Source organism: Rhinoraja longicauda, chromosome 14, assembly GCF_053455715.1.
Source record: "Rhinoraja longicauda isolate Sanriku21f chromosome 14, sRhiLon1.1, whole genome shotgun sequence".
NCBI classification, from domain to species: domain Eukaryota; kingdom Metazoa; phylum Chordata; class Chondrichthyes; order Rajiformes; family Arhynchobatidae; genus Rhinoraja; species Rhinoraja longicauda.
In genome coordinates, this window is record NC_135966.1 from 11,855,735 (window position 1) to 11,882,203 (window position 26,469).

The 26,469-nt window shown below is 40.5% G+C and overlaps 1 protein-coding gene across 2 annotated transcripts in view; it reads right to left on the reverse strand.

Moving 5' to 3' along the window:
- LOC144600054 (rho GTPase-activating protein 26-like) overlaps positions 1-26,469 on the reverse strand; it is a 133,790-nt gene that overhangs the window by 12,663 nt on the left and 94,658 nt on the right. For both annotated transcript variants that reach the window (XM_078411415.1, XM_078411416.1), the window contains exons 21-22: positions 19,962-20,118; positions 8,403-8,435 (exon numbers count right to left, since the gene is read on the reverse strand). In XM_078411415.1, the coding sequence (XP_078267541.1) occupies positions 8,403-8,435; positions 19,962-20,118 (190 nt within the window). The remainder of the gene's footprint in view (positions 1-8,402; positions 8,436-19,961; positions 20,119-26,469) is intronic.

Genomic DNA, 26,469 nt, shown 5'->3' on the forward strand with positions numbered 1-26,469 from the left:
AGCAAGCACTGGATATGGCTTTAGGGAATCAAGCAAAAGACTCGGGTTAGCCTGCCTAATTAAGGACTTTTTCTGACTGCATCCCATCTTGATGACTTCTCACTGCAGCCTAAACGATGATTAATTTCAACAGGACACTGAGCTCCAAATATGGTCCAAAGACACATTCACAGAGCATGAATCACATGTTAACTGCTCATTTGCTGGAATTTCTGATCCAAAATATTATTAGAAAAGGTTATTACAATTACCACCAGTACACTGTCTTATTATTTGCTTAATGCATCAAAGGGGAAGGAAAGGAAGCATTTGGGATTGTCCCCTTTATGTTTGCATTTGTTCATTATCTTGTGAAACGTCTCACTGACAGCAATACAACAAAGCTGTCTTCTTACCATCATGTTCGCAACTACTGTCTTAGAACATTGATTCTTCCTAAGAGTACAATAAGACAATTCTAATACTCTAGCATGATTGGATCTTTAGGAAAGTTGGAGGCATTTTGAACAAACTTACTCCAGAGAATTTGACAAGCTCTGCCTTGAGCTCCCCAATGTGGGTGTAGACTCAAAACTGGCCCGAAACAGAAATGGTTAGTATTTTCTTATTAGGTCAGATTTCTTCAAATAATGAAATACTAAATTAATTTAGTTATGTATCGGATGACTAATGAATAGCAAAGCAGAGAGACCAAGAATCAGAGAATGCTCCCTCCAATAGTAGCAGTGATTTAAATAACATGGCACAACCAAAATAATTGGACGTTTTAGCAGTATTGACCAGAAGCCATGACTCTATTTTGTTAGTCATTTTTCACGATCTGGGCCTCTGTGTTGAGAGCCACATTTACTGTCCATCCACTATGCTCAAGAAGGCGTACAGGTATGTAGGTTAATTGGCTGGGTAAATGTAAAAATTGTCCCTAGTGGGTGTAGGATAGTGTTAATGTACGGGGATCACTGGGCGGCACGGACTTGGAGGGCCGAAAAGGCCTGTTTCCGGCTGTATATATATGATATGATAGAACATAATGATGTGCCGCCTTTGTGTGCACTGTAGTTCTTCAGATTAAAACTATTCGCACAACGTTATTAAGGGCGGAAGTTTCAATAATTACAATCAGCAACAATAAAGTAAGCTAAAAATTCACAAATTAATTTATTTGGGCATTAAAAAATCATAACTAATAATTATGGCTTTACATAGTTTACCATAAATACGATGTAAAATTGATCAAATATTTCCACTTGTATGTTTAACACACAAGCTCTAATTGTGCATTTAATGTTTCACCCCTCTGCCACAAGCTGCATTGGTTACAGCCTTCTCCAAGAAAATCAAGATCATCACTTAAATTAATGAGAACATAAAAGCATCTAAGAACTGGTCAATATTATGAAATGCTGAAAACATTACATGTTATGCTTTTAAAAGCAGTACTAAACCATAACTAAATTACCAGACATTTTAAAAAAATGTATTGCTTATGAAATCACTTGTGTTTGTGTGCATATACAAACCTCCATCCATATTTAATGGAAGTTGTTTAAGATGTTTAAATAATTAGAAATTGTCCTTTTTGATTTGCGCTTTGCATTGGTCCAGAGGTTCATGAGATCATGCTGCTACATGCCAGGATTCCTTGAACGGATACCTGACCTACCAATGCTAGGTAGGAGGAAGCCCATGTCAGGGAAGACAAGACCTATGTGGACAGCACAAGGTTTGCTTGTTTACTACTGACTGCAAAATCCAGGTGAATCCTTTCTGAAGTGACAATGATTTCTTCTGAGCATTGTGTACAGGCATTCCTTGGACTTTCTAAATTGGGTTTATTACAGAGGAAAGTGCAAGCTTTCTGGATTAAAAGAAACTGGATCAAAGTATGATAGGTACAAAAAGGAGGGGTGATTATCTGAGGTTGTGAAAGAGCTTCTATTAAGTCAGGAAGAAGCAAAGAAATTTCAAAATTCCTCTGGTGGGTAGGAATGACATTAACCAGTGTTTCTTGTGTATAACAAAGGACAAAACAAAGCTGAAAGGAAGTGGGTAGAACTTCAAAGAAGGATGATCAGATCTTCAAAGTAGGGCTAATAATCAATGGTGAGTAAGTGTGGATGTGACCGACAATAGATGGTGTTTTAAAAAAAATAAAAGACTAGTATTAAAGATTACCTGACAACTGCAAAACATGTATATGGGAACAACAAAAAATTGGAATTTCAAAGTGAAGAAAGGATTGTGTCAGGAGTGTAATGCAAGACATTTTCTTTAATATGGTCAGGTGATAAATTATGACTTTGCAGAAACTGGAAAGTTCAGTATATATGCTAGAAATTCTCAGCAGATTAGGCAGCATCTAAAGAGAAAGGATCAAAGCTAATATTTCAGCATTTATAGTAAATGGTAACCAATGCTGCCTCGCCCAATGAGTAGTTCCAGTGTTTCCTATTTTTGAGACAAATTAGAAATAAGCACAAAGTCAAAACATTGAATCAGTGACTTTAAATAATTAAGAGGTAGGTGAGGAGCATGTAATCCTGATGAAATATGTGATGGATTTTTATGTTATTCTTTGTGTTGTTGTCATAACAACAAAGAAACAGTATTGGTTCAGAGGAACTAGCCAATCAATTACATCTTTGCAAAGATCCATACAATACATCATAGATAAATACAAAGGAACCTACTGGTGAGAGAACATGTTGGAATGTTAAATCCCTCGTCCCTTGTGACAATAAGTTAAAGGAATATAATACTTTTTGATAGATCAAATTTTATCCTGTGGAAAATATTGAAATGAGAATGTTCGAGACTGATAAAGTTGAGGTGAAAGCTGATTCTAAAAACGCACAGAAGCAGTATGTGGTATGTTTTTACAGTAAGGATGCACAAAGGAGAATTAATTCAAAATGAGTCAGAGCTGGAAATACGTGCTGAGAGCAGAGATGGTTATGAAAGCACTAGAAATGAAAGAGAGTATTGACGGCAAACAGATAATAGAAGCCAAAGCAAAGTAAGGAACAGCATTTCAAGGCATGCGTTCCTGGAAGAAAAATGGCAATGAATTAAACAACATGAACAAAAATCAGATGGTAGAATTCTGAAACACAAGCAGTAAAGGTGAAGTGGTGTGTATGGAGTAAACAGACATTACTGTTTCAGATGCTGAGGAAGGGGCCATAATCCAAACATCATTGTTTTTGCCTCTCTATAAGCACTGCATAAATGTTGTAAACACTGTTTTTATTTTGTATTTCAATCATTGGCAGCTTTTAATTTTTTGAGAATAATGTTCCTGTCAACTGGGAGGACAACACAAGTCTACTGATATCATCGCCTTGATCCAGTAACAATGTGCTACAGTTAGCACTGTTACGTCACAGCTCCAAGGACTAGAGTTCGAGCCTGACTTTGGGTATCATCTGTGTGGAGGTTGCACATTCTCCTCGCGCTTCAGTTCAATAGACAATAGACAATAGGTGCAGGAGGAGGCCATCCAGCCCTTCGAGCCAGCACCACCATTCAATGTGATCGTGGCTGATCATTCTCAATCAGTACTCCGTTCCAGCCTTCTCACCATACCCCCTGACTCCCTAATCCTTAAGAGCTCTATCTAGCTCTCTCTTGAATGCATTCAGAGAATTGGCCTCCACTGCCTTCTGAGGCAGAGAATTACACAGATTTACAACTCTCTGACTGAAAAAGATTTTCCTCATCTCCGTTCTAAATGGCCTACCCCTTATTCTTAAACTGTGGCCCCTGGTTCTGAACTCCCCCAACATTGCGATCATGTTTCCTGCCTCTAACGTGTCCAACCCCTTAATAATCTTATATGTTTCGATAAGATCTCCTCTCATCCTTCTAAATTCCAGTGTATACAAGCCAAGTCGCTCCAGTCTTTCAACATATGACAGTCCCGTCATTCCGGGAATTAACCTAGTAAACCTACGCTGCACGCCCTCAATAGCAAGAATATCCTTCCTCAAATTTGGAGACCAAAACTGCACACAGTACTCCAGGTGCAGTCTTACTGGGGCCCTGTACAACTGCAGAAGGACGTCTTTGCTCCTATACTCAACTCCTCTTGTTATGAAGGCCAACATTCCATTGGCTTTCTTCACTGCCTGCTGTACCTGCATGCTTCCTTTCAGTGACGGATGCACTAGGACACCCAGATCTCGTTGTACGTCCCCTTTTCATAACTTGACACCATTCAGATAATAATCAGCCTTCCTATTCTTACCACCAGTGGATAACCTCACACTTATCCACATTAAACTGCATCTGCCATGCATCTGCCCACTCACACAAACTGTCCAAGTCACCCTGCAACCTCATAGCATCTTCCTCACAGTTCAATGAACTACCACCCAGCTTTGTATCATCTGCAAATTTGCTAATGGTACTTTTAATCCCTTCATCCAAGTCATTAATGTATATGCTTGGGAATTCCCTTTGCCTTCCAGAGTTGTACAGGTAGTTTAACTGGTCACTGTAAAACAGTGTAGGCAAGTGGTAAAATAATGAATGGGGAAACAAGCGAGAATATGTTGTGGGGTTACAAGGAACTAAGGAGGACTTGATTGTTCTGTTGAGAGCTTGCATGGACCCAATATAACCTATTCCTCAGTTTTAATAAGTAACTAACTTAGAAAATCACAGTGTAGAACGGGGCTAATCTTCCTGGCTGGAATTGGTGGTTCCTGTTGGAACCTCTGGCTTTCAGCTGTTTAAACCTAAGCCATGGACATCTGCAAACATACTGTCAAGTGCAGAAGTCCAAGATTTATTGCTAGACAGATGGCACTGGGTTTATCATCCCTGCATTATCTCAATCATACTTTGATTCCCAAGCATATAAGTGGAATTTGCCATCATAACCTATTCCAGCTCAGAGTGGGATACTGAAAGTTATTGTAGGTTTACCCATTTCTACTAAAATGTTACATTTTCACCCTTTATTCATTAATTGGTAAATAGGCCTGCCATCTGGCAGACGTTCAGCCAGATTTTGATTAATGCAAGATGTTTGTACGGCTGCTTATGTTGTACTGTGCATAGATCTGGTCGCCCTGCTACAGGAAGGAAGTCCTTGAACTGGAAAGAGTGCAAAAAAGGATTAACGAGGATGTTACCGGGTTTGGAGGGCTTGAGTCTGGATAGGCTATGTCTCTTTTCCCTGAAGAGTAGGAGGCTGAGGGGTGACCTTATAGAGCTATCTTAAATCATGAGGGGCATGGATATATTGAATAGTTACAATTGTTTCCTCAGGGGAACGGAATCTAAAACTTGAGAGCATAGATTAAAGGTGAGAGTGGAAAGATTTAAAAGGGACCTGAGGGGGAAGTTCTGCACAGAGAAGATGTGTACATTGAATGAGCTACCAGAGACAGTGGTAGAGGTGGTTACAATAATGACATTTAAAAGACATTTGAATATGTACATGAATGGGGAAGTTTTGGATGGATATGGGTCATGCAGGACAAGTTGGAGAAAGGGTCTGTTTTAGGCTCTATCTATGACTAGTGTAAACAAAACTACATTGTTTCTATTTAAATGTTTAAAAATACATACATTATAACTGAGTACTGACAAGTAGATATTAAAAAACAGCTCTTAATTTTCTGTTTCAGTGAATATTAATAAAAGTCACCTGCATTCAATTAGTTGAGATATTTATTGGGTTTGCGCATTACCAAAACAGTAAGTATGAGCCTCTTTTAACAACTATGCAGAATATTAGGCATGTCCGCACTTGAAATATGTGTGGAACTTCCAAAGTGATGGCAATATCCTAAATCAAACTTTATAGTTAAGCCTTTATAGTTGGCTGCATTCCTTTAATATATATGGCAAGGGGATGATATTACTGATGACACATGTACACATTTTTCAGATATTCTCCAGTTTATAAGAAAGAAAATAAAAGGTAACAATGCCATGTCTCAATAAATTAGAAGCAAAAATAAAAGTGGACATATGTAGCTTGTATCTGCTCTAACACAATATGATGACTTTCTGCAATATAATGTTGTCTTGCAAAACAGTAAATGGGCTTAGTAATGCAGCTTCTGTGAGGAAGGAAGAGAGGAACGAGAGTGAGGGAGTGAGGAAGACGAGATAGAGGAATAAGAGAGGGGGAAGGAGAGAGGAAGCGGGGGAGAGAGAGGAAGCAGGGGGGGAGAGAGGAAGCACGGGGGGAGAGAGGAAGCGGGGGAGAGAGAAAGCAGGGAGAGAGGGAGGAAGCGGGGGAGAGGGAGAGGAAACGGGGGAGAGAGAGAGAGGAAGCGGTGGGAGAGAGAGGAAGCGGTGGGAGAGAGAGGAAGCGGGGAAAGAGAGAGGAAGCGGGGAGAGAGAGGAAGAGGGGAGAGAGAGAGCAAGTAGGGGAGAGAGAGAGGAAGTGGGGGAGAGAGAGAGGAAGCGGGGGAGAGAGAGAGGAAGCGGGGAGAGAGAGAGAAAGCAGGGGAGAGAGAGAGGATGCGGGGAGAGAGAGAGAAAGCGGGGAGAGAGAGAGAGAAAGCAGGGGAGAGAGGAAGCGGAGAGAGAGAGAGGAAGAGGGGGAGAGAGGAAGCGGGAGAGAGAGAGGAAGCGGGGAGAGAGAGCGAGGAAGCAGGGGAGAGAGGAAGCGGGGAGAGAGAGAGGAAGAGGGGGAGATAGAGAGGAAGCGGGGAGAGAGAGAGGAAGTGGGGAGAGAGAGAGGAAGCGGGAGAGAGAGAGGAAGCGGGGAGAGAGAGAGGAAGAGGGGGAGATAGAGAGGAAGCGGGGAGAGAGAGAGGAAGTGGGGAGAGAGAGAGGAAGCGGGAGAGAGAGAGGAAGCGGGGAGAGAGAGGAAGCAGAGAGAGAGAGGAAGCGGGGGGTTAGAGGAAGCGGGGAGAGAGGGAGGAAGCAGGGAGAGAGAGAGGAAGCGGGGAGAGAGAGAGGAAACGGGGGAGAGGAAGCGGGGAGAGAAAGAGGAAGCGGGGAGAGAGAGGACGGGGAGAGAGAGAGGAAGCGGAGAGAGAGAGGAAGCAGGGGGGAGAGAGAGAGGAAGCGGGGGAGAGAGGAAGCGGTGAGAGAGAGAAGCGGGGAGAGAGAGAGGAAGCGGGGAGAGAGAGAGGAAGCGGGGAGAGAGAGAGGAAGTGGGGGAGAGAGAGAGGAAGCGGGGAGACAGAGGAAGTGGGGAGAGAGAGAGGAAGCAGGGAGAGAGAGGAAGAGAGAGGGGAAGAGGAAGAGGGGAAGAAAGAGGAAGAGGGGGAGAGAGAGGAAGAGGGGGAGAGAGAGGAAGAGGGGGAGAGAGATGAAAAGGAGGAGAGAGCGGAAGAGGAAGATGGGGAAAGAGAGGAAGGGGAGAGAGGGGGGGAGGAAGAGGGGGAAAGAGAGAGAGTGGGAGGGGAGAGAGGGGGAATGGGGAGAGAGAGGGGGAAGAAGGGAGAGAGAGGGGGAGGAGGGGGAGAGAGAGGGGAAGAGGGGGAGAGAGGAATGGGGAGGGAGAAAGAGATGAGGGGAGAGAGGAAGGGGACAGAGGGAGAGAGGAAGAGGGGGGAGAGAGAGGGGGAGGGTGAGAGAGAGAGAGGGAGAGAGAGAGGGGGAGGGGAGGGAGAGGGAGGGGGAGGGGGGGAGAGAGAGGAAGGGGGGCAGAGAGAGGGGGAAGAGGGGGAGAGAGAGGGAGGGGGAGAGAGAGGTGGAGGGGAGAGGGAGAAAGACGGGGAGAGGGAGAAAGAGGGGAGAGAGAGGAAGAGGGGAGAGAGAAAGTGGAAGAGGGGGGGAGAGAGGGAGAGAGGAAGAGGGGGGTAAGAGAGAGGAAGAGGGGGGTAAGAGAGAGGAAGAGGGGGGTAAGAGAGAGGAAGAGGGGGGAAGAGAGGAAGAGGGGGGAAAGAGAGAGGAAGAGGGGGCAAGAGAGTGGAAGAGGTGGGAAAGAGAGAGGAAGAGGGGGGGAAGAGAGGAAGACGGGGCAAGAGAGTGGAATAGGGGGGAAAGAGAGAGGAAGGGGGCGGAAGAGAGAGGAAGAGGGGGGAAAGAGAGGAAGAGGGGGAAGAGAGAGGGAGAGGGTGAGAGAGAGGAAGAGAGAGAGAGGGGGAAGAGGGGGAGAGAGAGGAAGAGGGGAGAGAGAGGAAGAGGGGGAGAGAGAGGAAGGGGAGAGAGAGGAAGAGGTGGAGAGGAAGAGGGGGAGAGAGAGAGGAAGAGGGGGAGAGAGAGAGAGGAAGAGGGGGAGAGAGAGGAAGAGGGGGGATATGTAAGCAAAGCTTGCATCTGGAAATGTTGCACTTGCAGGTTTGAAGACGTTCAATAAACTGCAGTAACGGAAGCAAATTTTGTGACATCGCAGACATAACCAAGGCTCTTACACTTTATTGTATTTACCCAATCACCATAAAACCATACGTGTAGATTATATTGTTGATGAATTACAATGTACATACCTAGTGAGACTGGGTTTTCGCTTGGGATTTAGCCTGCAATGTAAAGATAAAGATATAGTCAACAGTTTCCTTTTATTTTAGTAAATAAAGTTTGGATTTATGTTTTAGCAGTTTATATTCATTCAGTAAACCACAACTATAAACACCACATCAGGCAAGCCATTTGACAAATGCTATCAACAAAGAATTTCACACTTTGTTAGCTCAACCAATGCAAGGTAAATTCACTGTAATGCAACTACTGGTACACATGCATCTTAAATAGGAAAGGATACTTTCCAGATAACTATAGAATAATGGTAAACTATTTAATTCTAATCATCATGTTGAATATTCGATGCTTGGAAACATGCCCTTTAGCCCAGCGAGTCCATGCTGACCATTTATCACCCATTCACACTAATTCTATGTTATCCCACTTTACCCTATATATTCTGGGCAATTTACAGAGGTCAATTAACCTGCAAACCCACACGTCTTTGGGATGTGGGAGGAAACCGGAGCAACTCGAGGAAATCCACGTGGTTGCAGGGAGAAAGTGCAAACTCCATACATACAGCACTCGAGGTCAGGGTCAAACCTGGATCTCTGGCACTGTGAGGCAGCAGCTCTACCAGCTGTGCCACTGGGCTGCCTGTATTTCTGTTGCTATTATCAAAAATAACAATTCCACTGATTGACTCCTCTCAGAAATCTCCTGTTCTAAGTTCCAATTCTATACTTTTAAATGTATTCAGCAGAAACAAAGACAAAATCAAGACAAGATACACATAAAGTCTTGGAAGTTAGTTATGATGACGTAATTAACATGAAACAGTGCCACTCTACTCCACAGATGCTGCACCACTCCTTGCACCACTTTCTATTGGTATATCTTTAAGCTCTTATGTTGCCTGATGCTGATATGGTTACTTACTACCCAAAAGGCAGACTGTCATGTGAAACATGAAAAAAGTTCTGAAGAAAACAAATAATCTATTGAATACGAAATGTTACCATTCGTTCTACCAATGTCATCTGGTGTAACTTATGAATTAGTCCTTCTGGAGCTTACAACAGACTATGACCTTCAAATGCAAAATGGTGTGGGCAGGCAATGCCAAAGCACGTTTGGGTTTAGCCAAAAACATTATATGCAAATCTTTAATCCAACTGTTGGCATTGATCAAAATCAAGTGACGACAGTTTGGAATAAGCTCCACAGAAAACATATTGGCAAAAACAACCAGACTGTTAAAAATGCAGTGTTAATCCTTGCATATTCCTTTAACTGCTTTTACCACAACAGTTCAGGATATTATTTTAGAAATTACAAAGCAACTGCAGGCATTACAAGAAAAGTGATTTCTCATTGTCTGTCCATTAGTCTTTGAAACATACATGTGCAATTATGTCAACAAACTCTAATGTGAAAATGTATAACATCCCAATTTCTAATTCTGATAAAATACAGAGGATTATTTGTTCGATTCTTCTTTACCAATTGTAGACATTTTGGGGACAAAGGGAACTGCAGATGCTGGTTTACCAAAAGAGCAATGGTGTTGGAATAACTCAGTGGGTCAGGCAGCATCGTTGGAGAACATGAGTAGGCGATATTTTGGGTCGGGACACTTCTTCAGACTAACTGTAGTAAGGGTGAGAAAGCTGGAAGAAAGATTGTGACGGGACAAAGCCTGGCAAGTGATAGGTGGATACATTTTAGGGAGGGACGATGATTGGCAGAAGGCTGACTCTTTTCCAGGTTTCTCCCCTCCTACTACAGTTAGTCCGAAGAAGGGTCCTGATCCAAAATATCGCCTATCTATTTTCTCCAGAGGTGTTGCCCAACCCACTGTTACTCAAGCACTCTGTCTCTCTTTTGGTAAAGCTTCTGGGTTGAACATGTTTTTTTGCAAATTAAACAGAGGATCCGTACAAATGCTACGCAAAAGATATGAATATATACCTACAAACATGTTTTGCTGAAAGGAATGGGCTTAATATTTGATAAGCACAGTTATTAAAACCAGACTGTCCAGTAAGGTATCACAAATTGCTGGAGTAACTCAGCAGGCCAGGCAGCATCTAGGAGAGAGGGAAAGGGTGACGTTTCGGGTCGAGACCCTTCTTCAGACTGATGTGAGTCTGAAGAAGGGTCTGGAGCCAAAACGTCACCCATTCCCTCTCTCCTAGATGCTGCCTGACCTGCTGAGTTACTCCAGCATTTTGTGATGCCTTCGATTTGTACCAGCATCCTCGGTTATTTTCCTAGACTGTCCAGTAATGTGTGTGATGGCTGGGCAAATAAAATGTTAAACTCCTGCAGGCACAGATCATTCAAAGCGCAGAGTGCAAATGTTCCAGATAATTGACAATATGGAAATGTCTTTTTGTATGAATTTCTGCACATTTGCCTTTTAAAATGTTCAGGGTAACTTGGCAGTCAGGATGATAGAATATAAAGTTAGTTGTTGAAAATACAATTCAAAGGTCATCATAAAAGATCTGTGTAGGCCAGGTAACTTCCTGGAAACCCCTGTGCACCTACCTATCTGAAGTGGACAGCAAGGGCCAATCTGACTGTCCCTTTCTCCCAGGAGTTGAGCGGCAAGCTTTCATTGGTGACTGCATCTCAGGTAACATATTCCAGTGCCTCTACTTCAACCAGTTTTTAAATTCTGTTTTGATTTTACATTTACATCAATATTAGCAAGCTTCTAAATGGTACGATGTCAAAAATATTTAAACCTATTAAAATCAATTGCAGACTTTGACAGGAGTCCACGTTGTGCTCCCTGGGTGTCCTTTTCAGGTTTTGTCAAGAGATAAAGATAGAGATAACATGCAAAATATAGGTTTTCACTGTATCTCAGTACACATGGCAATAATAAACCTAAACCTAAACAGGAGTGATCTGATGAAGTTTTGGAAAACCCCCTTATAACATTGAGGAATCTCTGCAAGGCAGGACTTTAACTTGGAATCCCGCAGGCAAGTTGGTTGACGGATGCCATTCAGCAAGTCAAAGACTTATTTTCAAACAACTGGCTGAATGCCAGCAGTTTAAGGCCCTAAGCTCTCATCCTGAAGGTGAACTTGAAGTTGAAATTTCGTTTGTGGTCACGTACCGAGGTACAATGAAAAGCTTTTGTTGCGTGCAAACCAGTCGGCGGAAAGAAAATGCATAATTACAATCAAGCCGTCCATAGTGCAGAGAGACATGATAAAGGGAATAACATTTAGTGCAAGATAAAGTCCAGTCAAGTCTGCTTAAAGATAGTCCGAGCTTCTCCAATGAGGAAGATAGTAGCTCAGGACCGCTCTGTCGTTGTTGATAGAGTGGTTCAGTTGCCTGATAACAGTTGGGAAGAAATGTTATTCCCTTTATCATGTATCTCCACACAGTGGACGGCTTGCTTGTAATCTGGAGCTGTGCATTTTCATACTTCTACACCTCCCTCTTGCCTGTTGGGAGAGGGGAAAAGAGGGAGTGACTGGGGCGAGACTCGTCTTTGATTAGGATGGTGGCCTTGCTGAGGCAGCGTAAAATGTAAATTGAGTTAATGGAAGGGAGGTTGGTTTGTGTGATGTTGCAGCCATACTTTTCACCAGTTTTTTGTGGTCATGGATGGAGCTGTTTCCAAACCATGCAATTACACCCATCTCTCTGCTAACTCCAGCTAACTCCACTCCCTCAACCTTGCTCCATCATCCTGCATTTATTTTTTATTTCGTGCTTATCTAACTCTCTTCTCAATTCCATCATTGAATAAGATACACTATTCCACAGTTGTGGATCCATATCCTAACCACCTGTTGTGTGCAAAAGATTTTTCTCATGTCAATTCGGATTCTTTGCCAATGATTTAAATTCTGCATCCTCAAGTTCTTGACACTTCCTCCAAGGGGAAAAAGGGTTTTCTCTATTAATTCCCTGTAGTCCCTATGCGATTTTAATCATCTATCCCCTCTCGACCTTCTCTGTTCTAAGTAGAACAATCCTAGCTTCTCTAATCTATCAACGCGATTAAAGTCTCCCATCCCAGAAGACAGAGACGCTGGAATCTTCAGCAAGACACACAGTGCTGGTGGAACTCAGCGGATCAGGCAGCATCTGTGGAGGGAATGGGTAGACGAAAGAGTGTGAAGCATCCCAAACTGAAATATTGTTTGTCCATTCCTTCCAGTGATGCTGCAAAAAACCTTTTGACTTCCCCCAGCACTTTGTGTTCTTGCATCCCGGGCATCATCCGAGTAAATTTCCTCTAAGGCCTTCATATCAGTCCTACCCAGAACAGGACACATTATTACTATTGTGACTGAGCAATATTTCAGAAAAACACATTGTAACAGCCTTGCTTTTGTCCCCTTTGCTTCTCTTTATCCCCTATCTCTAGGATCCCATATTCTTTTGTTGCATTGTTTTCTCAAATTGTTCTGCCACTTTAATTTTTACACTGCCAAGATATCTTTCTTCCTGTATTATTTTAGAATTGTGCCTTTCAGTTTATGTCACCTCTCTTTATCTTCCTACCCAAATCCAAAAGTTCACATGGTCTGCATTATTATTCAACTGTTATCCATTCCACCAGCTCTTCTATATCCTCTTGAAATCTATTCCTCACAGTTTCTCCACTCCCACCCTCCTCACACTTCCAAGATTTGTGTCTTCTTCAAATTTGGAAATATTGCATGTACACACGAGTCGAAGTGTGGCCTTATTTCGACCTCCTTGGGAAACCAGTTCCACCGGGTAGCGCCCACAATGGCTGCCTCGCCAACAGTCCGTCTGTCCTTTCTTTCTTTGTTGTTTGTTTGTATGTTAAATGTATGTTTTTAGTGTTCTTTAGCTTGTTTTATGTGGGGGGGGGGGTCGGGGGAAACTTTTTCTAATCTCTTACCTCGACGGAGATGCAATTTTTTTTCCGTATCGTATCCCCGTCCGCACTGTGGCCTAACATCGAGGAGTTGGTGGCCTTTGCTGGAAACCAACATCAGAGAGCTCCAACCGCGGGAGCCTGTGGACTTAACATCACGGAGCCCGCGATCCCTTTGCCAAGGATTGACTTTGGGGTTCTAACCGCGGGAGCCTGCAGATTTTAACATTGTGGAGCTCGTGGTCTCTGGTCGGAGACCAACTTCAGGAACTCCAAGCTGCAGGAGCTTAGACCCCCCCGGCGCTGGAGCTTCGATCGCCCTGACGCAGGGGCTTCGACCGCCGGCTGTGGGAGGTTTGATCGCCCCGACTGCGGATGGTTCGACTGCCCCGACCGCGGGAGAATACAGAGGAAGATTAGACTTTATTGCCTTCCATTACAGTGAGGAACGTGGGGAATCGCTGTGGTAGATGTTTATGTTAACTTTTATGTAGTTGTGTGTCTTGTTGCTTTTTTTTAATATGACTGTATGGTAATTTGAATTTCACTGTACCTTAATTGGTACACGTGACAATAAACTGACCTTGAAACCATTGCCTACTTTCAATCAAAAGAAATTGAGTACTACTTTCTACTTGCTGTCATTTAGTCAGTTTTAGATCAACACTATTACAGCTGTTTCTATTCCACTGGCTACAATTCTGAACAAAGTTTTGATTTGTTTGCAATATGAAAACTGCGTCAGTTTAAGTTGTTATATAGTTTTTAAGCATGCATAGTAAAATGAATGAATGAATAAGTTTATTGGCCAAGTATGCACATGTAAGGAATGTGCCTTGGTGCTCCGCTCACAAATGACAACACAAATATACAGTTAACAATTAAGAATAAAGCATAACCACATCAAAACAATAAGGATACAACACTACGGTCTAAACATGTGGGTGAAAATAAACCAGAGCAAAAAAGAGACTACAGAATTTGGTTATTGAGTAGAACTATCACTCGTGGAAAAAAGCTGTTTTTATGTCTGGCTGTGGCTGCTTTGACAGTCCGGAGTCGCCTTCCAGAGGCAAGTGCTTCGAAGGCCAGGGTGAGAGGGGTCAGAGATGATCTTGCCCGCTCACTTTCTGGCCCTTGCAGTGTACAAAAGGGAAACCGATGTAGATCCAGAGGATTTGTTGAAAATGAATCTAAAAACGTACATGTTGATTGGACTGCATGTCAGCAATGTTCCTTGTAATTACTTTTATATATCATCTCAATAGAAATTCTATTTCTTTCCATTAAAATTATTCAGCTTATCATATGTAAAAATCCCCTACAGCACTAAACGCTTAATCATATTCGATGTGTTTACTTTGGTGGTAAACTACACATGATGTTCAGTTAAAGAATTGGCTTGCAGCCCCAAATTAAATGCTGATACTTTTCAAAGCTCTGTCAAGGAACATGCTCAAACAAACATGGAGCAGGGAGGTGGTTCAACATTAGTACTACTATTAAAATTTTTGTAAAATCTAAAAGTCCTTTTCTGAAAAAATTACCCTTTTCTACGACAAATTCAGCCAGTATTAATGCAAGTACGAGTGTGTGTAGGGGTATAGAATGAATACAGGAAGAGGAAACTGGTCATTGCAATATGCATATGGGTCAAGTCCATTAATTTTCCGTTCTTACTTAACCACCTTACGGCAATACATGAGGTCGAAGTTCATGCAGTGAAATCTAGAATAAAGCATACGCCTTTGAAGGGCCACAGACAATTTTCAAATTCAGTCCGATGAAGTTCCTAACATCAATTGACCATGTTTGGTAAGGATACCAAATTTTCACTAAGATAATAAGTTCTGGTAATAGAAAAATAACTACTGCATGTCACAGTAGAATAGTCAATATTTGAAATGATTCATTATTTGATTACTTACAGAAAATACATAAGTAATTTGTGGCTTAGGTGTTTCATCATGACTATGTCAAAGTGGCTCGATGCATTTTTCTTGGTATTGGTTTATTGTTGTCACATACCAAGAAGAAGAGAAAAATGTTGTTATGCATGCTATGCAGGAAAATCACGCCATACACGAGGACATCAGATAGTGCAAAAGAGAAAAGGTAGTGTAAGATCCGCAATGAGGTAGATTAGAAGATCAAAAATTCATCCCTACATTATAAAGTCCATTCGAGAGCTGGAAGCAGTGAAAAAGCTGTATTGAATCCAGTGGAATGTGCTTTCAAACATATGTATCTTCTGCCACAGGGTAGAGGGGAAAAGACCGAATGACCAGGTGCGAGTCATCCTTGATTATGTCAGCTACTTTCCTGAGGCAGCATGAAGTGTAGAATGTGCAAATAGAGTTGACAGGGGTGGGGTTTGCTGTGGTTTGTGCAATGAACTGGGCTGCTAGTCCATCTTGCAATTTCTTGTCGTCTTAACCACTGCAGTAGCCACATCAAGCTGTGATGCATCTGGATTAGATGCTTTCAGTAGAAATTGGTAAGAGTCATTGAAGACGTGCTGATTTCCTTACTATTCTGGGGAAGTAGAGGCATAGGTGTGGTTTCTTGGCTGCAGCAACAAAGTGGTTGAACCAGGACAAATTGTTGCTGATATTTACATCTGGGAACTGGAAGCTCTTGACGATCTCCACTTCAGCACCACTAATACAGATTGGGTCGTGTAATCCATCCCATTTCCTGAAGTCGATGATCAGCTGCTTCATTTTACTGACATTGGAAGAGAGGTTGTTGTCTTGACCCAATGCTATTAAAGCTATCGACAACCTCCTTGTATTATTGTTTGAGATCTGGCCCACTCCAATGGTGTCACTTGCTAACTTAGAACAGAATTTGCGCACAGTTGTATGCGTACAGAGAATATAGAAAGGGGATGAGAATGCAGCCTTGTGAGGCACTGGAGTTAAGAATTATTATGGAGCATGTTTCGTTGCCTAATGCTACTGATTGCAGACTATGGGTCAGGAGGTCAAGGATCCTGTTGTAGAGGGGGTGCTGAGTCTTAAGACCAGGAATGCTGTTGGAATTATGGTGTTGAAGACAGAACAATAGTCAATAAATAGGCAGAGCTATAGTCAATAAACAAATTATCCAGATTTTCCAGGGATGAGCCACGGGAAAGAATTAATTAAGTCATGCTACCTTGTCTGGTGAGTCTTCTTAAAGCAGGTGAGAACCTCAGATTAGAGTAGGGAGTGGTAAAAATATGTCTGTCAATACACCTACCAGCTGGTCCGCACAGGTTCTGAGGATATAGGTGGGGACTTCACCTGAGCCAGTCACTTTCTGCAGGTTCACTCTCAGGATTTTTGGCACCTTTGGTACAGGTGCACCCAAGCCTGTCAGGTTGGGAAACTTCATTCCACTCACCTTCTGTTCAAAATTAACATAGAATGCATTGAGCTCGTTTGGAAGGGATGCATTGTTACCAACAAATCTACCTGACCTTTGCTCTGTGGCCAAGCCTTGCCACAATGGATGGGTATATGAGGGGTTAGTCTGGAACTCTACCTTGGTCTGGAACTGTCTCTTGGCAACCCTGATGGCTTTGTGCAGGTCGTAGCTAGATTTCCTGGGATCTATCAACTTGAACTTCAATAGTGGATGTATCTCATGGTTCATCCATGGTTTCTGATTGGGGAAGACAGATTGATTCCTTTGGCGTGCTGTTTGCTACACATTCACTGATGAAATATGTGACAGCAGTGGCATACTCATTTTGGCTAGCTGCTGATTGCTTGAATGTAGACCAGTCATGTAGGAGCTCCTGTTTCCTCAGACCAGCACTGTACAGCTTTCTGTACTGGATCCTCATACTTCAGTTTCTGCTTGTGAATAGGAATACAGCCTGATGGTCAGATTTTCCAAAATGAGTATTGGGGCCTCTGGCGAGACAGTGGATGTTGATAGTTTTTGGTAGCACATTCTTTCTTTCTTGTAGTACTAATACACAAATGACACATGTAATAATGTAAAAAGTAGAAATAATGGGGAGGTATCAATCTGTTGGGCTAATCCATAATGTATAACTGGTTCACACAGACTAAATAATATGGATACGTCAATGGCTCAAAGAGTTGCAGGACACGGTTAATTTATTCCTCTTCCCTTTCTCCAACACAAGCAGACTGCACAGGATTAATGCTACTTTATGAAACAGCTGTAAATTAATAAGCAGTTTTCATTCTCCTCCTTGCCAAAGGGGTAACATTCGAATTTGAAAGATGTTTTGTACGTGCAACACTATGCAAAGAACCTGTACCATGCATCATTCTTCTTTCACCTTTTTCTGAACCGAGCTGCCAAAGTTGCATAGCCTGACCACAGAGCCCTGGGAAGAACAAATAACCAATTCATAAACTAGTAGGAATAAATGCAAACAGATTGGGCTTATATGGTCCATCACTAGTTGCTTCAGATCGTGCAAATCCCAGATGGTTTTATTTACTGGCAAGTTTCTAAAGGGGTCCAGGAGTGCTATTGGGTGATAATGCCTAAAAATAACAGTTGGAATCTGTTATTTTTATAACATAAAGAAATATTTTCCCAACACCGTATTCAAATTTCATCAGCTGTGAAGACGGATGAAGGTGATAAATAGTAAGAGAAAATCTTCACTACAATCATTTGGTACACTTCAGCAGCTAATACAAATGTGAAGAACTGAAACAGAAACAAGCACAAATTAAGTAAATGTGGTGCAAATTTGTCATAGGTAGTAATGCGAAATAGACAATCGTGGTGAGTCATTGTCGGATGCATTGCCCGATATTAATTTCTTTGACCTCAAATAGATCTAAATATTGGTTGATTTACAAAGCTATAAGCAACTAAGCTAAGCATCAAGTCAATAAGTATATTTACCCCTATTTCATTGATCAAAGTATTTAAAAATGGGCAAAACAAAACTGAACCACGAAAAAAACCCAAGTTGGTGCACAGAATTTCAGCAGGAAATTAGTTACAACTTAAACAAGTTAGACAAACATACCCAAGAGCGAGATACCAAAGAAATGCATTAGATATTGTTTTCATTGGCCAAGGAATCATTATTCTTGAATGCTTCTGATGTAAATGGGAAAACTTTTCTTCTTAATCTACTTTTATCTCAAGTTCATAGACATAATATGATTGCCCTGGCATTGCGTTGTCGGGCATGGCATTGTCAGGCATAATTATAACACTTTTGACAGGGAAAAATGGCAAATATGGCTTTGAAACGCTCTTTAAATTTGACAAATATGAAGACATTGGTTGGGCAAATACAAATTTAAAAACTCTCAAAGACTGCATGCTTATTGCCTGGGATAAATGTACAATGGATCACAAAGCAACCACTGATGTTTTAGATTGGAAATTGCAAGATCTGAGACATCATAATAAATTAATGGAAGGTGTTACATTAGTGTTAGCTAGAAACCTTCATCAAATGCTATCAGTCATTCCATGATATACTAAAGCAGATAAATTGAAAGCCTACATTAAAGCATCATATATTTGGAGAAATATTAAACAATTGCACTTGAAAACCAAAATGCAAACACATTTAATAGGTGATCCATCTGTAAGGGAGTTTGGTTTCACTTTACTCAAATTAGGAAATGGGGAAATTAAACACACTCAACATAAATGCTTTTGACTAAACCCTGGGTCGAATTGTTACATCATTTCATGACCTGATGTAAGCCGTTTTCCCAAATGTCACTCAATGCTATTTGAATTACCTATGGTAGTGTAAAGGGGCGATTTTAGCACCCAAAAAATGATACAGTGCAGGCCATAAATGAATACCATCATTTGATGCTTCCCATTCTGCACAATATAAATCTATTGACATGTGGCAGACATTGATGAGGCTGTTCATATTCCTGTAGAATTTTTAAACACTTACCATCTGTTGGGCCATCACATAAATCTTAAAGGAAAAGAAGGAACTCCAATAATACTACTCAAAATTTCAATCACCAATCCCATGCAATGGCACAAGATTATGAGTTCAGAAATTACAATAATAATAACTATTGGAGAAAATGTCCTCATTTCTTGCATACCAATTATCCCATCTGAACTACCTTTTCAATTCAAGTGATCAGCATTCTGTCACAACTTAGATTTGCTATGAACCTTAGCAAGGCATAAGGACAATCACTAAAAGTTTAGACTTTAGACCTTTAGAGATACTCAATGCTTTTCCCTTAATCAGTTATATGTTGGTTGCTCCAGAGTTAGGATAATGTTTACACCAAATTCAAAAGAAATATAGCATATTCTGAACCACTTCAACAGTGAGATCAAGTAAATTTACACATTGTCTATAGGTACATACTTAAAGAGAACTATATTAAATCGATTTATGTATACTTATTTAATTGCAGTGTTAATGCTTTTATTGGTAACTTTATTTGAACTACATAATTTTAAACCTGCGATTATATATTTAAGTTTAATTTAGCATTGAATGTTATAAAAGCTGATTGTTTGGAAATTAATGCAAACATTAATACTGCAAGCAAAATAATCTGAACAATGCCAGGTCCAGCAGCTAGTTATGAACAAAAACGACATGACCGGTAAAATATGTGCAGTAAAGGACATATTACTTTTAACCAAAAAAACATTGTTGTTCTCTCGATCAATAGATATTACTACATACAAAGGGATATATGACATTTGAGGTACTTACAAAGAATTTGGTCGATCTAGTTTTATTGTGCACACTTCGGCGTCACTAGATCCAAGACTATGTACACTTTGTCGATTGGTTTTAGAAGTGGATGTAGCATTCACAGTTGGAACAAACGGCGATACATTACTGGAAATTGCAATGCTGTTCTGCTTTTCTGTTAAGATAAATATACCCTTGTTTAAATATGACACATTTCTCAAATACCAGAAGATTACACAGTCTTTAATTACTATTTATGAACAGCTCATCTACAAAATGTAATCAAACTATTTTCATTTTGATTTCAATATTAAGCATTTAAATTGCCCTGTTCTACTCTTACACCGCCCAATATATTCAGTGTACAGATGGTGCACAAATGATTTATTTTACTATCTGAACATTCAAAATGGCTTCAAAAGCTAGAATCATCTCAGCACAACTGTCTTTTAACAAGCAAACCAGTTTTTCCGCTGCAAGGAGAAATGGAGACAGTAAAAGGTAGTTCTCATTTCAAATCCAGATTTAAGAAATTATTACCAATCCCAACACCATATACCTACTTTGCTACATTTATGTTCCTTGTATCTGCATATTAAAATTCTAAAATAGGTAATTAATTAGAGGCTCAAGGCAAGATCTCACATGTTCTCCAGATAAATTATGACCATATAGGAGTAAAAAAAAAGAAAGTCAGATGTAGTTGAAAAGGGAAAATAAATATTTGACCATGTGATTGTCTCTTCTCTTTTGCAGCAACCAGTTTTTTAAAAGTGGCAGATGCCTAAAGAAACTGTGCACAAGCTGCCATTTTGCTGTGGAAATACTTTTAAAAACAATTAAAATTTTGCACCAATAGAACTGATGTCTGCTTCTTTTTTAATTCTGGCATTATCACTATAACTTCAGATTTAATATCGAGGCAAAGTTCAACTCGTCAAGGCAAGTTGATGTCATATGTATAAGTACAGTGAGGTACAAGTACAAAGAAAATCTAGCTTACAGCAGTATTACAGGCACATAGACTCTGGCAACATACAAAAACAGATCTATAAAAGATAAATTATACAACATTTTAAAAATAAAGGAAACTGTAGAAAAGAGAAACTTGACCTACGACATAGGCTCACCAACATTGGCAACTCAAGGAGTGGCAAGCTCCAGATATTTCTTGATATAACACACAACTTGCTCAGGTAATCAGTTTTTGAGCATACTTGACAGAAATTGTAAAATCTAATAAGATACCATTGCAGCTGAATGGAAGAGCAGAAAGACACTGATGATAGGATTAAAGATGAATGTAGCGATACTTCCTTTGCTGTTGAAGAGTCGCACAACATGCAGACAATTCCATCAAAGTCAAACTCCGATGAGGGCAGGGCTTTCACAAGATTCAAAGTACCCAAAAGTCTATGTGGTTAACCATTTATTTTTCTTAAACAAAAACAGAAAATGCTAGAAATGTTCAGTAGGTCAGACAGCATCTGTAGAGTAAAATTTGATTTTAGATCTCAGTGTTTTTTCAAAACTGGAAAAGTTAGAATATTTTAAGGTGCGAAGTGGAGGTTGGATAGAAAGGAAATGTCTGTGATGTGGTGGAGCCCAAGATTGTCTGACGAGAGTAGTTAGACATTAACAAAACAAATGAACACGTTGAGATGTAACCCACTGCAGTTGCTTGAAATCTGAAACAACTGAGAAAGGTACAAAAGTACCCATCAAATCAGGCAGAATCAGTGGAGAGAAAAAACTGAGCTAATGTTATATTAGAACCTTACATCACGACTGGTTATCCATAACTGCTGTATTCAATCCCAAGTCCTGAGGGCAGAAAAATGCCAAGGCAGAGGACGAGCTGCTGTTTCTCAGTCTCACCTTTACTGACATCATTCCAGATTTATTTTAATTACAGTGGTGAGAATCAAACATAAACTTTAAGACAAGTTTTTAAAAATGGTGATTTTTATCCAAAAGGTAAATTATTAATTCTGAATCACATGTGAAATAGACCCGATGCATATTTTAAAATAAGCCCAGTGACTGTTCAGAAGTAGTTTTTTCCTTGAAATACCCCAAAGACTCAATTATACCTAATTTTAAAAAAAATTTTAGTGAGAAATGTATGGAAAACATTAAAATTCACATTAAGTTAGTGATTGTTTACAAAGTCTCCTCTAGAAAGTCTGCAACAATACACTTTTTGGAGGAACAGGGCCAAGATGCTTATGTTTCAGCAACTGCAAAACATTGTTGACACTACCACAAAATAGCACAATTCTACACTCCAAGGTAAACAAATGCAGCCTCTCCAATCTCTCCTTGTAAGCTCTCCCACTCCACGCAACGTCTTGGTGAATCTCTTCTGCATGCTTTCTAATGCTAACTTAAAGTAATCTAAAGCTGACTTGAAGTATATCTGGTAAGACTTGTAAGTCTAAATGTAACAACAAAGGATTATCCAGAATTCTATAATGAACAAAGTCTTTCAGTATCAACTGAGATTTAAACAGGAGAGGTGTCAGCTCAGATTCAAAAGCTCATGAAACCATGGGAACAAACAATTGGCCTGATTCAAGTTCTGACAGATTATCTATCACTCAGATCAATCTATATTTCAAGAAAAACCAGTAATCTCCCAAATAAAATGCTTTAAATTTTACCTCAGTTGCACAAATGAGGATACTTACACCACTGAAACGATGAAATCGTGCTACATAGGAAATTCGTTTAAAAAGAGTTAGACAACCACAGGGTTTTGATATCTATCAGCTCCATTCCAAATAGATTATTGTGACACCTGTGAAATATTGTAGTGTTGTTTTCTGAAGATATTTTTTCAGATCTAAATTTGAGGCTTTCGCTGCAGTGATGAAGTAGAACAGGATAAAAGAGGGCAGATTTTGGACAACCGAGTCAACTCCTATATGGCAACGGTCTAGCAACTGATATCATCAACCATTTAACGACGTACCCTGGCATTTATTACATGCAAAATGATGCAGTAATGACTAAACAGGTAGAGATTGCATAACACAAAATCTGCAAATTCTTCATGGACAAGTAATGCAAGAGTAATGAATATTAAGGAAGAAGTTGATCAGAATGGAGTTTGTTCAATAGGAATTAATTAGTTTGGTTGTTACTGTTTAGACACTATCCCCAAATGCAAAATCTAGCAGATCAGTTAAACCTTTTAAAATTATTTGATAATGGTACAGTAAAACATCAATAATCTGCGATTTGGCCATTTAGAAATCCCAACTGTTCAGTGTCTAGCCCATCAGTTAACGTTTGTCATGCTGCCTTCTGACTTGGCAGGGGTCCTGTTTGTCTGCTCCCTTTCAACTCTCTGTGGCCTCGAGAGCCCTGGTTATACCACTCCCTTTAAACATATGCTTTACTGGGAAGCTTATTAAACTTCACAACACCTTAAAAAAAAAGTTTGTTTTTTCATAACATCTAACTGTCCAGAAAATTTGCCGATCTGGAACCCAAGCCCTTGCACTAAAAAAAATTTTTTTTTTTTACTGTATATTAATAATTCCTTCTCACAATGGAGTTTTACTGCAATTTGTGGTAATATACAGTGAGCCAATGGTCATTATGAAACTGCTGATATTTACAGACAAAGAGCAAAGAAAAACTGTTGGTTTCAAATGTAAGAATTCGAGAAAAGATTAAATGAACGTAACCTTTATAGTCGTGAAAGGTAGTGCAGTATTGAAAATAAAGGTAGTGCAATATTGATAATAATCGCAATAACAGGTCCTTTAAACTAAGGTACAATAACAAACTAAATGAAAATTCTATTAATAACATAAAAAAAGGGCTGCTAATTGTTTGAGAATTAAACAGCAATCATAATGCATTTAAGGCCTGACTGGGAGATTTGACGCAAAAACAGGGAGGACCAAACCATCGTTCACAGGCCGTTAAATTACAGCATCTCCTGGTTTGGCTCACAAAATAATCCACAGGGTTCGGTTATTCTATAGCATGTAAGGTTTATAGCATTGCTCACAGCAGAGGTCCTCCATCATTCCCCATCAGTGCAGAAGACAGGTCATGCAGGTAGCTCTGGGGAATGAATGGCAAAACCTTGGACTGGTGGGGCAGAGGATTGAAGACAGAGGTGAGAGAGGAGGTCCCGGGAGACTCCTGAAGGTGGATTATAAGGAGGTCTGTAGGAACTGGAGCCAATATCTCCTCTTGATTGGGAAGTTGTTGGACAGATATTTGAAAACAAACAAAAATATTGGCACGTGCAGGTGAATATAGAAGCAAAAAACTAATGCTTGATTCTGAAAATTGTAAGTGATTGGTTTGTTTCCTAGCAATAATTCAGAAATTATATGCATGCCCCAGAGATTTCTGTCCTTGTTTTCTTAGGGATTGGCAGCTGCAAATCCAATTAAATATGAAATGTACTCTTGGCTTTCATAAGTATAGTAAACACTCAGAATATATTAAAGAAATTAACATCCAATGCCTAAGCACTTGATAAATGAATAAATAGAATATGAAAAAGTTAGGGGACCTGGTTCCATTTGAACAAAGATGTGCAATTTTATATTTTACAATCTATATAAAATATATAAATGTAATTGGACTTTTATATCAAACACTTTCAGAAAAGCTGGTACTGAATCTGAAGCTGGTGATGATAGGATTTGAGTACATATAACATATAACATATAACAACTACAGCATGGAAACAGGCCTGTCCGGCCCTACCAGTCCACGCCGACCATACAGCCACAACCCTCTGAGTAAAGAAGTTCCCCCTCATGTTACCCCTAAACCTTTGTCCCTCAATTCTGAAGCTATGTCCCCTTGTTGGAATCTTCCCCACTCTCAAAGGGAAAAGCCTACCCACGTCAACTCTGTCCGTCCCTCTCAAAATTTTAAAAACCTCTATCAAGTCCCCCCTCAACCTTCTACGCTCCAAAGAATAAAGACCCAACCTGTTCAACCTCTCTCTGTAGCCTAAGTGCTGAAACCCAGGCAACATTCTAGTAAATCTCCTCTGTACCCTCTCCATTTTGTCGACATCCTTCCTATAATTTGGCGACCAGAACTGCACACCATACTCCAGATTTGGCCTCACCAATGCCCTGTACAATTTCAACATTACATCCCAACTTCTATACTCGATGCTCTGATTTATAAAGGCAAGCATACCAAACGCCTTCTTCACCACCCTATCCACATGAGATTCCACCTTCAGGGAACAATGCCCAGTTATTCCCAGATCCCTCTGTTCCACTGCATTCCTCAATTCCCTACCATTTACCCTGTACGTCCTATTTTGATTTGTCCTACCAAAATGCAGCACCTCACACTTATCAGCATTAAACTCCATCTGCCATCTTTCAGCCCACCCTTCCAAAAGGCCCAAGTCTCTCTGTAGACTTTGAAAATCTACCTCACTATCAACTACTCCACCTATCTTAGTATCATCTGCATATTTACTAATCCAATTTGCCACACCATCATCCAGATCATTAATGTAAATGACAAACAACAGTGGACCCAACACAGATCCTTGGGGCACTCCACTAGACACTGGCCTCCAACCTGACATACAATTGTCAACCGTTACCCTCTGGTATCTCCCATTCAGCCATTGTTGAATCCATCTTGCAACCTCACTATTAATACCCAACGATTTAACCTTCTTAATCAACCTTCCATGTGGAACCTTGTCAAATGCCTTACTGAAGTCCATATAGACAACATCCACAGCCTTGCCCTTATCAATTTCCCTGGTAACCTCTTCAAAAAATTCAAGAAGATTAGTCAAACATGACCTTCCAGGCACAAATCCATGTTGACTGTTTCTAATCAGGCCTTGATTATCCAAATAATTATATATATTGTCCCTAAGTATCTTTTCCATTAATTTTCCCACCACAGACGTCAAACTAATAGGTCTATAATTGCTAGGTTTACTTTTAGAACCTTTTTTAAACAAAGGCACAACATGCGCAATGCGCCAATCTTCCGGCACCATCCCTGTTTCTAATGACGTTTGAAATATTTCCGTCATAGCCCCTGCTATTTCTGCACTAACTTCCCTCAATGTCCTCGGGAATATCCTATCAGGACCTGGAGACTTATCCACTTTTATATTCTTCAAAAGTGTTCAAAGATGATATTGAAACTAATGGCATTATGATCACTAGACCCAAAGTGCTCCTCAACACATACCTCCGTCACCTGACCCATCTCATTTCCTAACAGGAGGTCCAACACTGCCCCTTCTCTGGTAGGCACCTCTACGTATTGCTGCAAAAAACTATCCTGCACACATTTTACAAACTCCAAACCATACATAACGTCAGTGGATCTCTCACAGTACACTGTTTTATCAGAAGCGCCATCTTTCAAATGTGATGCTCTCTCTTACTCTGTGAATACACGCTTAGCATGTTCTGGCAAAGTGTCTTTAACCTACAATGCTAACTCCTGCATTCCTGATTTTATTTCAGATTTCAAGTACCTGCAAGTTTTTTTTTGTTTT